We start from the raw sequence: 13,955 nt of genomic DNA, 5'->3' as shown, positions 1-13,955 counted from the left end.
AGTCCTTCTTTCTCTGCGTTTCAAGAGAATAGATCCAAACAGATATACGAAACATATGGTCATATAGCTTGCAAAACCCTATATCATACAGATTTGTCCGATGGAATCACGAAATATGACCCATGCTGTAAGCTCAGCAAAGCTACTGTCATAATAACCTCGGGCATTATTTAAGCTTGCTCATGTTCAATGGTCTTGAGAATTTTCACATCGTTTCTCAATTTCAATCAATATCCTGATGGATTGGAGGCCATCATGCCAAAATTTTTATCTTTGCCACGCAATTTCTTGTCACAAACTGACGTACTTTCAAGTCGGGCAAGTGCAAAAGCAAAATAGAATCAAAAACTGAACAATTTTATGAATTATACGGCAAGGAATATCATTTTGTTAAAAGTTATGCTGTAAAACTAGTTCCTTATAACGATAAAGAATGACTTTTTCTCTGCGAAGAGGAACAATGTTTCGGTCAGATCATGGTATGGAAAGATTAGTTAAGCCAGCTCACATAAGCAAACTTCCATCACTTGATTTTGTAGGCTGTCGCTATCAGGCTATACAGACGCAGACGTCTCCTTCAAATAATTTTAATAATTAAAATATAATAACCTCCCACTTACTAATAACGTTTTGGCAAAAGGCAAACAAATTACATCGAACACTGCGTATGAAAATACGTCAATATCGAAGTAAGATACAGAAAGACGGGACCTTCTTTTGGTCTAATGCGGTTTTACGGTCTAACGATTTGGGGAGAATTTCTATTCTAATTTTTTCAGCATGACGTCGACGCGTTTATGAGAATCTGCAAATTGAAAACGATATACAAAGAGACGCAATACATAATTACATGACCTGCCATTATACCACATTTTAACGATGAGAAAATTTTATTTTTCCTGATTTTTGCCTTTCTTTTATTGTATAGAAGACTCTGAGAAGAAAACACTTTCAACTTATTTGTGTTATGAGTTTTATGACAAATGTCTAAATTTAGATTTTCGTGAATTTTTGCATCAACTAAGGAAACGTTGGGAATTTTGATTTTGCTAAACTTAGAAAAGAAAAAATCTATTGATTTTAATGGTGTTTCGATTGCGCGTGATAACATTAATTAAAATAATTAAAAATGCATTAAATATTCTTAATTTGAAATAAGTTTCTAGACACAGAATTACAAGTTTCAAGTTGACCATCGACTATAGAACAAGTTGTATCGTTTGATATTGTTTTTATTTGTCAATTATATCTGTAACAACAAAAATAAAATGCTAACCCATAATTTTTATGTAATAAACGAAGGCGAAGATGGATTATCTAGGCCCCAAGTGCTTAGATGTGCTAAGTTTAAGAATGATGAAGAATTGTTCATCATAATGATATGATAATAATGCAGGTGAAAAAGTTTTGTATTCACCAGTAGTGCTTTATATTTGATGCTATTATGCCTGGTGAAAACCATAGCATAATTTGTTGATGACGTCATTATCGTAAAGGGGAAACTACCCATTTTAAGAACCAGAAATTTTTAGCATGGTAATGCCATTGGAATTGGAATTAATTCACCTCAATACTTAAAGGGGTTTGGCGCACGCTTGTAGACTTGACCTGCTTTTTAAACGGAAGAAGCCAGTCAGTGTCAAAAAAATTATTCGTAAAACAAAAAAAATGTTCGAAATCGTCTCGAAACGAAGCTCGTGCATGGATGTTTGAGGTCTTGAGACATGTTCGTAATTGTTGAAGTACCACTCTACTGACTGACCGAAGCTTGACAAGCAGAGGTTGTTTTTGATGTGCTTGCTATGTGCTCATTAGCCTATGTGCGGCATATTATTGACACCGGATTTTAAAGATATATAATTTATTTCAAAAACTTTGACTTGCATATTTTATCTTTTAAAATAAAATGGTTTCATGTTACAATAATCCTTGCTAAAAAATCTATCAAAATCATCTTGTTTTCCAAAACCCTAGCCCGAAGTATGAAAGTTTTTGAAGAAAAATAATGCATGCAGAGACACGCATGTGTATTTTGTATTTTCTGGGCTCTTTTGTCCTTTTTAAATTGGTCTACTGTGTGTATAATCAATTAATCCTCTAAAGTTTAGGTTTAACCTAATTATATTTGGCAAAATTGTCAACGGCCTTAATAACCTCATGTTAGTAGACAATAACTAGACATATATTGTGGTATCAAAATATTGGGTCTAGTGCAAAAGTGCTTAGCCACAGGACGCGTTTGTATAGTAGACCCGAGTTACCTAAATTGTAACGTCATTTGGTTGTGCACTGGACCCAAAATATTAATGCTTGATTTGAAGACAATAAAAATGCTTCAGAAAATTTTTAGTTAGTTGGTTATTTATTGGGAGATTAAGATCACAAATAGTAGAACAGAAGTAAGTACCACAAAATGTGGTACTAAATATACTGAAGTTTAACATAAATGTTAACACCTGTAGATGTCTATGTGTAAGTGTTAATTGTTATGATGGCATTACTGCTTGAAGTTGCCATAAATCTAATCGTCCGATATCATGATGAATTACAGAAGTTCACACCTTATTGCCCGTCGTTATCAAGAGCTTTATACAAAGTTTCATAGAGGAAAGAAGAAACCGTCCATGTTTAACCAGTTCCGAAACAAGGGAAGTCCAGCGGAAATTGCCAAAGATTACTTTGATTTAAATTATTCGAAAGTATTCAAGGCAAAATGGCCAGGCATGCGGTGTGCCATGCTTTCAAGAAAAAAATATGGCAACATTTTAAATAGTTACGCGGATTTCGAACTATATCAAGATGAAATTTTATCAAGTGGTGCGTATGATTTTATTAGCAAATTGCATGAAAATGCAACAGAAAAAAGCGCTGAACTGAAAAATAAAATCAATGAACTCGAAAAAGAAATGTCAAATGAATCAAAACAACTTCCGAATGAAGACAGAGACGAGATGACAACATCAGAAGTCAAATCAAAGTTACTAGAACAAAACATAGACCACCTTGAAGAACTTAACAGTTCTCTCCAGACATGCAGTGAATTAGAGAAGGTCTGCATGGGTGTGCATGCTTACGTCTACCCGAAAGGAGATTTCACTGAGTTTAAAGGCGAAATTAAGAACTCCCTTTATCTGAGCTTCTTCCTTGATGCATCATCCGTTCTTCCTGTGCTTGCCTTGAATCCAATCCCCGGCGATCATATCCTGGACTTGTGCGCTGCTCCTGGGGGGAAATTCAATATTATGGTGCAGAGTCTTGGGAATTCAGGTAAGAACATGACACTTGAAATCACTATTTCACCTGCATTTCTGTGACCATGGCATTGCTTCATAGGCCTAGTTTGTTGTATTTTCTGCTCATGATTATAATTGCTGTTTTTATAGATCTGTTTACTAATACTATTAGTTTTTTTAAATTGAATCAAATTTCTAAGATTAAACCCTTAATTGGCTGAAATCACCAGAGAAGCTAATTATCTTTTTGCAGCTCACATAGTGGCAAATGACATCGATTCAAAACGAGGGCATCGTATCAAGAAAGTTTTAAAGGAATATCTGCCGAAAACATCCTCGATACATAATCACGTCAAAGTAGTGAGATTTGACGGTACGCAATGGTTGGATCAAGAAACCGAAGCTTATTCGAAGGTAAAAGTTATTTTCCTGAAACAAAAATGATTTCAAACCTGCTTTAAATCATTTGTCTTAAGAATTTCCATGCTACAGTGGAGATAACAAATGCATGATTGTGACAACTTCCACACAAATTTTTCAAACAATTTTATAGATTTAGTAACAAGTAACTATTAGCCATGTAAATTAATAACTACAATTAACTATTTGGAAAGGTTTACTACATTACACTTTATATCATTTAGTGCTATTGACACAACCCATGGTTTTTAGGTGTTAGTCGATGTACCTTGCACAACTGACAGAATCTCAATGTACGAACCCAAAATTGAATACGACAATATTTTTTGCAACCAACGCAAACGTGAACGAGGGAGATTGCCAGAGATCCAGTCAAATCTTCTAAAGTCAGTGCGTATTGTTTTGAAGCATGTCTGGGTGATAACCACTGTTAATCTTTATCCTTTTCAGGAATGCTATTCTTGCTTGCCAGCCCGGTGGCACGATTGTATATTCAACATGCACTGCGTCTGCCTTGCAGAATGAGTTTGTAGTCCAATACACGATACAGGTTTGTAGTTTATAGTAAGGTGTGCACTAAGCAGTTCGAGTTCAGGTCGTGAATAACATACGCGACATGAAAAAAAACACGGGACAACATAGGTTAATAAAAAACAAACATGCAAATTGTCTACGTCAGCGTGGTCCAACTGCGGGCCAAAGTTGGCCCGCGAGCACCAATTTTTTGGCCCATGAACTGATAGTCAGCTTTGATAGTCGCTATTGTCGAGGAAGAACCTCGACCGTAGATGTCACATTGATCAGCATTTAATAGCTAAATAGCTAAGCTCTTCAGTTCTAATTTAAAAACATTGGCCCGCAAGATAAAAAAATTTTCTGATTTAGGCCCGCGATGAAAAGAAGTTGGACCATGCTGGTCTACGTAATACTTTTATACTCTATGCTAAGAATCTGCAATCTATCTGTTAAATATTTCAATCCAATTTATGCGTTCATGCAACGGTTTGTCATCATTTAACAGACAAAGTGCCAATTTTGAATTAGACTGAAAACAGACAAATGTACTGTTTAAAACAATTCAAACAACTTAAACTTTTGTCTTTGCAGGAAATGTACGAAAACTACCAAATTCTTTGTGAAGTCGAAGATTTGTCATTGCTGACAAGATTTTTACAAGATGAGTTCCATTTCCACAAGGATCAACCAATTGGGACCCTTGTCATACCTCAACTTGATGCCAACTTTGGACCGACATTTGTTTGTAGACTACATCGGGTTACTTGACAAGAAAGCGGTTATTCCCCTGAATTCTTGCCCTCCTCAAGCTTGCTGATCACCCAGTCCCATTTGACAAAGTTCTCGGACAAAGCACTGACCTACGTAAAAAATTAAGCGTTATTAATCTGCGGCACGAAAGCAATGTGGTAACATAATCCACTGTTATAGCGCTTATTACGTAAATGGTAGTGGAGACATTATACTGTATAGATCTGTGTGATAATAGCGCAAACAATTGAATGAAAATTCATGTTGCCAGTAACCTCCATAACCAATGTAACTTAAGTTTACCGTGGCACTGATGAATAAAATAAAATATTCCTACCAGTTCATTGTATTTCAAAAGCAGGCTGTTCAGGTCACTGGAGACTGCAGAGAGATCATCCTGAGCAAATATAAGCTAGAGCATTAATACAATACATAAACAGAATAAAATATGCACCGTCTCAATTCTCAGTTGAGATGATTAAAAGTTTTTCAAATTGGTTTACGATAGTTCACCAAAGACCACACTGGTGCCCTGTTACCATCACCATGTTTCAAGCAATAATTAATCAACAAATACAAGAAATATTGAAAATCACCAATTGCGTCTGTTGAACTAGTTCAAGTTTATTGAGTCTGCTTTGATGAGAAGGAACTTCACGAATCTTTTCACTGTCAAGATTGCTTGATAATTTCTGAATCTCTTCAAATTGTTTGCTCATGGTGACTATTTCCTCCTCCGAAGACAAAACAAACTCCCTTTCATAGTCATTACCCATTGCAACCGTGTCAATAAATCCCGGGGATAAATATTCCAGGATTGCAGGAACTTGAATGTAGAAACGGCAGCATTTGTACATACAATATTCATGATGTATTGCACTTGAAGTAGTGGTATACGAAATGCTAGTTGTTAGATTACACCAGGCCTACCTCTCTTGAATATCTGGTTGAATCTTTCACGCTTTGTTGCGAAATTATTCAAACCTGTATTTGCTTCCATCAGCACATTCATGATCTTAAAAACACAAAAATAACTTTTTGTCAAATTAAACACAAATCCGCTGAGTTGAAAGTGGAACATTTGGTCTGAGCATTCTCAGTGTGAACATTTTGGAAAGTTAAACGAGTAAAAAAAAATTGTGTTTTGCATCATAACTTAATTGTGGATTTTATCATCCTCTTAATATGATGGCGTGCACTGACGACTAACTTTATTACAAATCGGCATGCAACAAACTAGTTCTGCCTGGTTTGTTTATTATAAATCTGCGTAAATGTGAAAACCTTGGCTTGAACGTTGGTGCACGGATGACTAGGGTTTCTTTTACTTTTTCAAGTTTCCGTATCGAGACTGATTGAGGAATCATTACGTCATAAGTTCTTTTCTATTACCTCATAACGCCCTCCCAATTCTTTGATTGCTATCTTGCATGTTTTAAGCTCTTGGGCTTTGCCAATTTTTCCTGCTCGTTTACTGTTTGTGTGCATGTGTTTTACTGTGCTAAAACTACAGCGGTTAACATCAGTGATGGGATTCAAATATTTTAACATCCAGTTCTCTCACTAGCAGCATGCCATATTGACCCGGAGCCGATACACATAGGCCTATACATACGCTTGTTAACAAACGGTTCGCGGAAGTCATTTAAATTCCAAGAAACAGTACGCAAGAATCGACTGAATCACATCACTGATTAGTATCTTAACTTTCGCTCCGCACAGTTAATGGCGAAAAATAAACAATACAATACAAAAGCAAAATATGCTATAAATGCTATAAATTGTCATAACGAACGAATAAATTCGTTATAACGAATAAATAAAATAAAAAACGAATAAATTGTCATAACGAACAAATACAAAATATGCTATAAATGCTATAAATTGTCATTACGAACTTCCTTTTCGTTTCCCGTCCGAGGTACAACCTGTTCTTCCATCATAGAAATCCTTTTCTCAACCTCCTGAAGTAATAAATCGTCCTCCATCATAGAATAAACAGAGTCAACCTTGACTTACACAGACTAAAACAACCGGCAGCCTACGAACCAATTATGAACTTTATGCCACAAAGCCTTAGCCCACACAAGCCCAAGCAAAGCCAGACTGACGTTTACGATGTGATTTGGCGTCTAGATAAATGGCGTGTAACAGTTGTCATTACGGATTAAATGACGTCTTCGATCTTTAATCAGTAATTAATTCAAAAATTACCACAGTACTATTTTTTGTTTATGTAAGCGTTTCTCTGACTTCTTTATTACTTAATTAAACTCAAATTTCAGTTCCACCAACGATATAAAGAACCAAGATATAAAGTTCTTTATATCGTTGGATCCACAACTAAATTTACGGTTGAATGAGTTACAGAAATTTACAGTTTTGGAATACAAATAAAATACATGTAGGCCAAGTTATAATTCAAATAATATGAAATAGTAAATACTAATGCTGTTTATGTCAACAGGCTATACTGTCCAGCATGAAAAACATGATGCTAATCAGTCTAGGCAGAAAAATATGTTTCTGAATATAATTAATGAGCGGGGAAAAGATGCACAACCCTACAGGCTTAATGCAAACAGGGTGATAGGTTAATGAAATGGTTGTCATAAATAGCGCTGCATGGCATGTAGCACAATCGCTCAACCCAGTCAGTTCGTGAGCGTCCTGAGAGCTTAGTTGAACAAATATTGACACAATCACAAGAAATTGGCAGAACCAGCGATGGCACTCATTGCGCAAAGTTTTCAGCAAAAACAGCCTGGTTTTAAAAGTAAACTTAATCACAGCATCAAAGATTGTAGCATTTCAAACAATGGCAGTATCTGAATTCTTGTCAAAACGGATTCTAATTACAGGTAAGCAGCAGCCATAAATTAGTCCTTGGATTAATGATACAGTGGTCAGTAGCCTACACAGCAAACCGTGCACAGAATAACTTTTATACGACATCGAAGCCAGGATAAATTTTAACCTGAACAGTTTTCATTTCCAGGAGCTTCAAGTGGGATTGGAGCTGGACTTGCCAAGGCATTTGCTAAACGTGGTGCCAGTCTTAGCATCGTGGGACGCAATGAAACTAATTTGAAGAAAGTAGCTCGCGAATGTAAAGAGCTTGGGGCCAAAAAAGTAAGGGACGATGGCGACGTAAACTTTGTGAATACAAATAATATAATAATACAAATGTTTGCGGTTACGTAAGGGTGATGTGACAAGCTTTGTAGTGTTTATTCTGGTTGGTAATCAACACCAACACTTGTGAAAGCATTAACGATTAAAACTGGTGAAGCATCTGCAAAAGACACATTCGTAAACTAGCTGACTTAGCTAAGGAAATAATTGTCAATTTTTATTGTAGATTTTACCAATCATTGCTGACCTTGCTATAATAAAGGATGTGGAAAGGGTGGTAAAAGAAACCCTTGCGTCATTCGAAGGCCTTGATATTTTAATCAACAATGCAGGAGTAGCTTTGCCTACTCCTGTTGCAGAGGCAAGTCAAAGTTTTACTTACAGCTGCAGGAATTATATGACAAAGAAAGCAGAAATGTCTTTCACCAATTTGAGGTGCCATTCGTTAACTTAAATTGATTCTAGACAAAAGTGAGCGATTTTGACTTCATATTTGCTGTGAACACAAGGGCTCCAGTGATACTCACAAAACTCGTGGTCCCACACCTGGAACAAAGCAAGGGTATGCCTTTTATTTGCAAGATAATCCCGGGAAGGTGTCTGTGTTTAATGTGATTTTGTAGGCGTATATATTATGCTTCTTTAATGTTGGGATTTAAAAACTTTATTCACAGGAAACATAATTAACGTGTCGTCAGTTGTAACTGAGGTAAATCTGCCCGCAATGAACGTTTACTCGATGAGCAAAGCTGCACTTAACAAATTTACCAAGACTGCCGCTTTAGGTAGCAGCTTATTGCAAACTTTTTAATGTAAACACTTCTGTGTTCCAAGGTGACAATTATATTTGACATTTGTGATTGTTTTTAGAACTAGCAAAGAAAGGGATACGAGTGAACGCTGTCAAGTAAGTGCATATCCTATTGTTTGCAATTTTAAACATAAGTTGTTGGCTTTATATTGCAGATATAAGTATAAGATTGTGCTGTGAATTCGCTGTGTAACTACGTGAGAAGTGTTTGACAGGCAAAGTACTGATATCAATGCTTTGGTATTATCAGCCCAGCCTCTGTAAAGACCAACATCAATCGCTACCTTGATGAAAACATGGCAAGGAAAATCCAGAAAAATGTTGGAATGCTACACCCACTGGGAAGAAGAGCTGTCTCCATCGATGAAGTGGTCAATGCCGTACTCTACTTGGCATCTAATGACGCCAGAATGATAACTGGCACTTGCCTCATGGTGGACAGAGGACTTGTGCTAGCTGGTGGTCGTCTGTGAAGCGGCCAACGTCTCAGGACCCAAATGTAGTGCAATAAAAGTCAATAAACGCAATGGCCAAATAAAATGATCACGTCTGCACCCTGCATGTTGTTTTAGACTAGCAGGTGTCAGCATAGAATAAAATAATTACGGTGCCTTGCGTAGCAGATGATTGCAATAGAACATTTAAAAGCTTTGCAAGAGTGGAGCTGATCTTACCAGTAGCCTACCATGATCTCATAATGAATTCTAAGTTACGAGGATTTGAAAACTGCGCTTTATTTATGCGATTAAATTCTGCGGTTGAGCACTTTTGATCACAAAATAAACCTGGCATCTATAAATTGTGGCGTGTAACACTTGTGATTAGAGAGGTGATAAAGGATTGAATGACGTCATCGTTCTTTAATCAATAATTAATTCAAAAGTTACCACGGAAACTATTTTTTGTTTATGTAAATGTTTCTGTGACTTCTTTATTATTTAATTAAACTCAATGCGCAGTTCCACAGCTAAAGTTACGGTTGAATGATCTGTGATGATAAGGAGATATTATAATATACAGATCGAATACTGTATAGAATTTTGTTTACGGAAATCGGCTTTACGAAACGTGAAAATTTGACCATTTGTGTTGTCAAAAATCTTGCATATAAATATGATGCCACTAACATTAAAAGATTTTTTTGTACAGTTTCCAACCAATGATGTGATTTATTGAATCTTTTATTATCCATGCATTTAGATTTAAATAAAATTACAGCCAATTGTTTCAGATGGTATTTAGTCACAATTATAGTTCATGATTATAAAGTTATAGCTTGAGTTGTTTTGGCAATATTAAATGAGTCTCGTATCTATCGGTCGTGAAATATTCCCTAACCAGACTTCTGATATTATTAAACTTACATTCCACTCGACAAAGTTTGTCTGTACAAAATCATTTTATTGACATCGTAATATATTCCAATTCCACTGAAGACTAAAACAACATTATGAGACAAAAACTTGAATACCAGGATGCTGAGAGCAGACGTTCGACTGGACATAGGATGGAAAACGTGCAAAGTTTAAGATCGAAACGGAATTGCCTGTTCGATCAATTCAATTGATTGCAAGCATAATGTTACCCGTTTATGTGAGAATTATCAGCAAATCTGAGAAACAGTTAAGATAACGCCGAGACGCAGGGTGTATAATGATTTCTTCTCTCCAAGCTTTGTGAATTTACTATAAATATTGATGACTATGTTATTATGATTTTGGAACACTTAAGTTTATACAGTATTGAAATACAAATAAAATACATATACCGTATTTTCTTGAATAGAAGCCGCCCTCGAATAGAAACCGCACGATTTGATTAGAAATAAACAATAGAAGCCCCCTCGCATAGAAGCAGCAGAAGACAATGCTGAAATCGCTTCGGTGTAATATACATTGAGAACTTGCACATGCGAAAAACAGCAGTTGTCACATGCAGTAGTGATCAGATAGTAATACAATAAAACCTTTCTGCCAAAAGAGAACGCAGAATTTTATTGTCACCTAATCAACACTACCGGTACATCATGTAACAAAAATAGAAGCCGCACAAAACGTTCAAATATAAAAAATAGTAGCCGCGGTTTCTATTCAAGAAAATACGGTAGGCCAAGTTATATTTCAAATAATATGAAATAGTAAATATACTGCTCATCTCAATAGGCTTGTGATAATATTATAATATTAAAGTAAAATACAGGTTAAATAACATTTGGGAAATCTCGTCTTTAAGTGTCGAATCAGCGAAGCATAACACTGCGTGACGTAATCGATTGCTTCCTGCTTATTGTGTGTGCATTTTGAGTTATTCAAATTATTGTTATTACGATGAACGCCGCAACATGTACGTATCTAAGCTGTTGCTGTATCAATGTTTTATCTAAATGTATTCGTTTAAAGAAGCTTAAATATAATCAGAATATGCAGTTGTCATTTCTGTGTAACATTGTTGATTTATAACTTTAAGAACTTCAGTTTCAAGATAGACAAATTCGTCATCATCTTCAAGAAAATTAGCTTTTAGCTGAACAATTAAGTCTAAGGTTGAGAAAGCGAAACAACTACCTTCTGAGACTCATAAATCATCGAGCGCAACGAACAATTCTACTAACAAACATTGCAGTGAAGTGGTAAACCATACAGGTTAAGGTACGATAAACAATCATTTCATTACAGGCTATACTGTCCAGAGCAAAAACATGATGCTAATCATTCTAGGCAGAAAAATATGTTTCTGAATATAATTAATGAGAAAAGATACACAGCCCTACGGGTTAAAACATAGCCTACAGGGTGATAGGTTAATGAAATGGTTGTCATAAATAGCGCTATATGGCATGTAGCACAGTCGCCAAGGCCAAACCCAGTCAGTTCGTGAGCGTCCTGACAACTTGGTTGAATAAATATTGACACAATCACATGAAATTGGCAGAACCAGCGATGGCACTCATTGCGCAAAGTTTTCAGCAAAAAATAGCCTAGTTTTAAAAGTAAACTTAATCACAGCATCAAAGATTGTAGCATTTCAAACAATGGCAGTTTCTGAATTCTTGTCAAAACGGATTCTAATTACAGGTAAGCAGCAGCCATAAATTAGTCCTTGGATTAATGATACAGTGGTCAGTAGCCTACACAGCAAATCGTGCACATATTGACTTTTACGCGACATCGAAGCCAAGATCAGTTTTAATGTAAACAGCTTCCAGGAGCTTCAAACGGCATTGGGGCTGGACTTGCCAAGGCATTTGCTAAACGTGGTGCCAGTCTTAGCATTGTGGGACGCAATGAAACTAATTTGAAGGAAGTAGCTCGCGAATGTAAAGAGCTTGGGGCCAAAAAAGTAAGGGACAATGGCAACATAAACTTTGTGAATACAAATAATATAATAATACAAATGTTTGCGGTTACGTAAGGGTGACGTCACAAGCTTTGTAGTGTTTATTCTGGTTGGTCATTAGCACCAACACTTGTGAAAGCATTGACGACTAAAACAGATGACGCATCTACAGAAGTCACAATCCTAAACTATACTTTGACTTAGCTAAGGAAATAATTGTCAATTTTGGTTGTAGATTTTACCAATCGTTGCTGACCTTGCTATAATAAAGGATGTGGAAAGGGTGGTAAAAGAAACCCTTGCGTCATTCGAAGGCCTTGATATTTTAATCAACAATGCAGGGTTAGGTTGGCCTACTCCTGTTGCAGAGGCAAGTCAAAGTTTTACTTACAGCTGAAGACTTGTATAATAAAAAAATTAGAAATGCTTTTCCGATTTGAGGTGCCATTCGTTAACTTAAATTGATTCTAGACAAAAGTGAGCGATTTTGACTTCATATTTGCTGTGAATACAAGGGCTCCAGTGATACTAACAAAACTCGTGGTCCCACACCTGGAACAAAGCAAGGGTATGCCTTTTATTTGCAAGATAATAACCCGGGAAGGTGTCTGTGTTAAATGTGATTTTGTAGGCGTATATATTATGCTTCTTTAATGTTGTGATTCAAAAACTTTTTTCACAGGAAACATAATTAACGTGTCGTCAGTTGTAACTGAGGTAAACCTATCCGAATTGAACGTTTACTCGATGAGCAAAGCTGCACTTAACAAATTCACCAAGACTGCCGCTTTAGGTAGCAATTTATTGCAAACTTTTTAATGTAAACATCAGAAATCTGTGTTCCAAGGTGACAATTATATTTAACATTTGTCATTGTTTTTAGAACTAGCCAAGACAGGGATACGAGTGAACGCCGTCAAGTAAGTGCATATCCCATTGTTTGCAAATTTAAACATAAGTTGTTGGCTTTATATTGCAGATATAAGTATAAGATTTTTCTATAAATTCGCTCTGTAACTACGTGAGAAGTGTTTGACAGGCAAAGTACTGATATCAATGCTTTGTTTATAACAGCCCGGCCTTTGTGAAGACCAATGTTAATCGCTATCTTGATGAAAACACGGCAAGGGAACTCGAGAAAAATGTCGGAATGCTACACCCGCTTGGAAGAAGAGAGGTCTCCATCGATGAAGTGGTCAATGCCGTGCTCTTCTTGGCATCTAATGACGCCAGAATGATAACTGGCACCTGCCTGATGGCGGACAGAGGATTCGTGCTAGCTGGTGGTCGTCTGTGAAGTGGCAAATGGCTCAGGAACAAAATGTAGTGCAATAAAAAAGAACAAGAAAGTCATTAAACGTAATAGTCAATTAAAATGAACACGTCTGCACCCTGTTTGGTGTTTTAGACAAGCAGTTGTCAGCATAGAATAAAATAATTACGGCGTCTTGCGTCGCGAACAATAGCCTACTGTAATAATAGCCTAACAATAGGCTACTTACCAGTAGCCTACGACGATCTTATAATGAATTCTAGGTAGCGAGGATTCGTATTTTTGCGATTAGATTTTGCCGTCGAGCACTTTTTATCACAAGATAAGCTCCAGCCAAGCATTCCAATCCTGTTTCCACGACAACCATCCTAAGAAACACTCTGCTGCCCTCTTTCCACATTTCTATTCGGAGAGTTTCACCAAGATGCGCTATGTTGGCGAATCTTACCTCAACATGATATCGACAGAGTGCTTACGCACA

At 36.4% G+C, this 13,955-nt stretch overlaps 4 protein-coding genes and 1 long non-coding RNA gene across 6 annotated transcripts in view; 4 read left to right on the top strand and 1 right to left on the bottom strand.

Annotated features, from left to right (window-relative positions):
- The window catches only part of LOC143459932 (uncharacterized), a 150,522-nt gene that overhangs the window by 127,149 nt on the left and 9,418 nt on the right, over positions 1-13,955 (top strand). The gene's annotated exons all lie outside the window — the stretch shown is intronic.
- On the top strand, positions 2,446-4,937 carry LOC143460671 (5-cytosine rRNA methyltransferase NSUN4-like). Its single transcript, XM_076958280.1, has 5 exons — positions 2,446-3,267; positions 3,487-3,647; positions 3,906-4,039; positions 4,104-4,203; positions 4,761-4,937. The coding sequence occupies exons 1-5, from the start codon at positions 2,538-2,540 to the stop codon at positions 4,935-4,937; spliced, it is 1,302 nt and encodes a 433-aa protein (XP_076814395.1). The 5' UTR covers positions 2,446-2,537.
- LOC143460672 (dynactin subunit 3-like) lies at positions 4,194-7,040 on the bottom strand. The gene is made up of 5 exons (XM_076958281.1): positions 6,818-7,040; positions 5,850-5,934; positions 5,516-5,745; positions 5,257-5,316; positions 4,194-5,029 (listed from the first exon to the last, which is right to left on the bottom strand). The coding sequence occupies exons 1-5, from the start codon at positions 6,908-6,910 to the stop codon at positions 4,949-4,951; spliced, it is 549 nt and encodes a 182-aa protein (XP_076814396.1). The 5' UTR covers positions 6,911-7,040; the 3' UTR covers positions 4,194-4,948.
- LOC143460604 (L-xylulose reductase-like) lies at positions 7,357-9,419 on the top strand. The gene is made up of 7 exons (XM_076958188.1): positions 7,357-7,780; positions 7,918-8,051; positions 8,281-8,415; positions 8,520-8,616; positions 8,729-8,839; positions 8,925-8,961; positions 9,116-9,419. Exons 1-7 carry the CDS (start codon positions 7,738-7,740, stop codon positions 9,336-9,338), a joined length of 780 nt encoding a protein of 259 aa, XP_076814303.1. The 5' UTR covers positions 7,357-7,737; the 3' UTR covers positions 9,339-9,419.
- On the top strand, positions 11,200-13,589 carry LOC143460603 (L-xylulose reductase-like). 2 transcript variants are annotated; one of them, XM_076958187.1, is made up of 8 exons: positions 11,200-11,513; positions 11,797-11,939; positions 12,071-12,204; positions 12,437-12,571; positions 12,673-12,769; positions 12,884-12,994; positions 13,085-13,121; positions 13,276-13,589. In XM_076958187.1, exons 2-8 carry the CDS (start codon positions 11,897-11,899, stop codon positions 13,496-13,498), a joined length of 780 nt encoding a protein of 259 aa, XP_076814302.1. In that variant the 5' UTR covers positions 11,200-11,513; positions 11,797-11,896; the 3' UTR covers positions 13,499-13,589. The 2 variants fall into 2 exon arrangements, with proteins under 2 accessions (XP_076814302.1, XP_076814300.1); XM_076958185.1 differs by having other exon boundaries at positions 11,200-11,939.

This window comes from Clavelina lepadiformis, chromosome 5, assembly GCF_947623445.1.
Source record: "Clavelina lepadiformis chromosome 5, kaClaLepa1.1, whole genome shotgun sequence".
NCBI lineage: Eukaryota > Metazoa > Chordata > Ascidiacea > Aplousobranchia > Clavelinidae > Clavelina > Clavelina lepadiformis.
The sequence above is the reverse complement of the archived record's forward strand: the minus strand, read 5'-3'. Positions and strand labels throughout refer to the sequence as shown.

Coding starts and splice junctions, on each gene's coding strand:
- LOC143460672 (XM_076958281.1), bottom strand. CDS start 6,910: ATGATGGAGGACGATTTATTACTTCAGGAGGTTGAGAAAAGGATTTCT. Junction 5,935..6,817: donor GGACGGGAAACGAAAAGGAA/GTTCGTAATGAC, acceptor TGTGTTTTTAAG/ATCATGAATGTGCTGATGGA. Junction 5,746..5,849: donor CAACCAGATATTCAAGAGAG/GTAGGCCTGGTG, acceptor TCTACATTCAAG/TTCCTGCAATCCTGGAATAT.
- LOC143460671 (XM_076958280.1), top strand. CDS start 2,538: ATGATGAATTACAGAAGTTCACACCTTATTGCCCGTCGTTATCAAGAG. Junction 3,648..3,905: donor AAACCGAAGCTTATTCGAAG/GTAAAAGTTATT, acceptor CATGGTTTTTAG/GTGTTAGTCGATGTACCTTG. Junction 4,204..4,760: donor TAGTCCAATACACGATACAG/GTTTGTAGTTTA, acceptor TTGTCTTTGCAG/GAAATGTACGAAAACTACCA.
- LOC143460604 (XM_076958188.1), top strand. CDS start 7,738: ATGGCAGTATCTGAATTCTTGTCAAAACGGATTCTAATTACAG. Junction 7,781..7,917: donor AAAACGGATTCTAATTACAG/GTAAGCAGCAGC, acceptor TTTCATTTCCAG/GAGCTTCAAGTGGGATTGGA. Junction 8,962..9,115: donor ATACGAGTGAACGCTGTCAA/GTAAGTGCATAT, acceptor TGGTATTATCAG/CCCAGCCTCTGTAAAGACCA.
- LOC143460603 (XM_076958187.1), top strand. CDS start 11,897: ATGGCAGTTTCTGAATTCTTGTCAAAACGGATTCTAATTACAG. Junction 12,205..12,436: donor AAGAGCTTGGGGCCAAAAAA/GTAAGGGACAAT, acceptor TTTTGGTTGTAG/ATTTTACCAATCGTTGCTGA. Junction 13,122..13,275: donor ATACGAGTGAACGCCGTCAA/GTAAGTGCATAT, acceptor TGTTTATAACAG/CCCGGCCTTTGTGAAGACCA.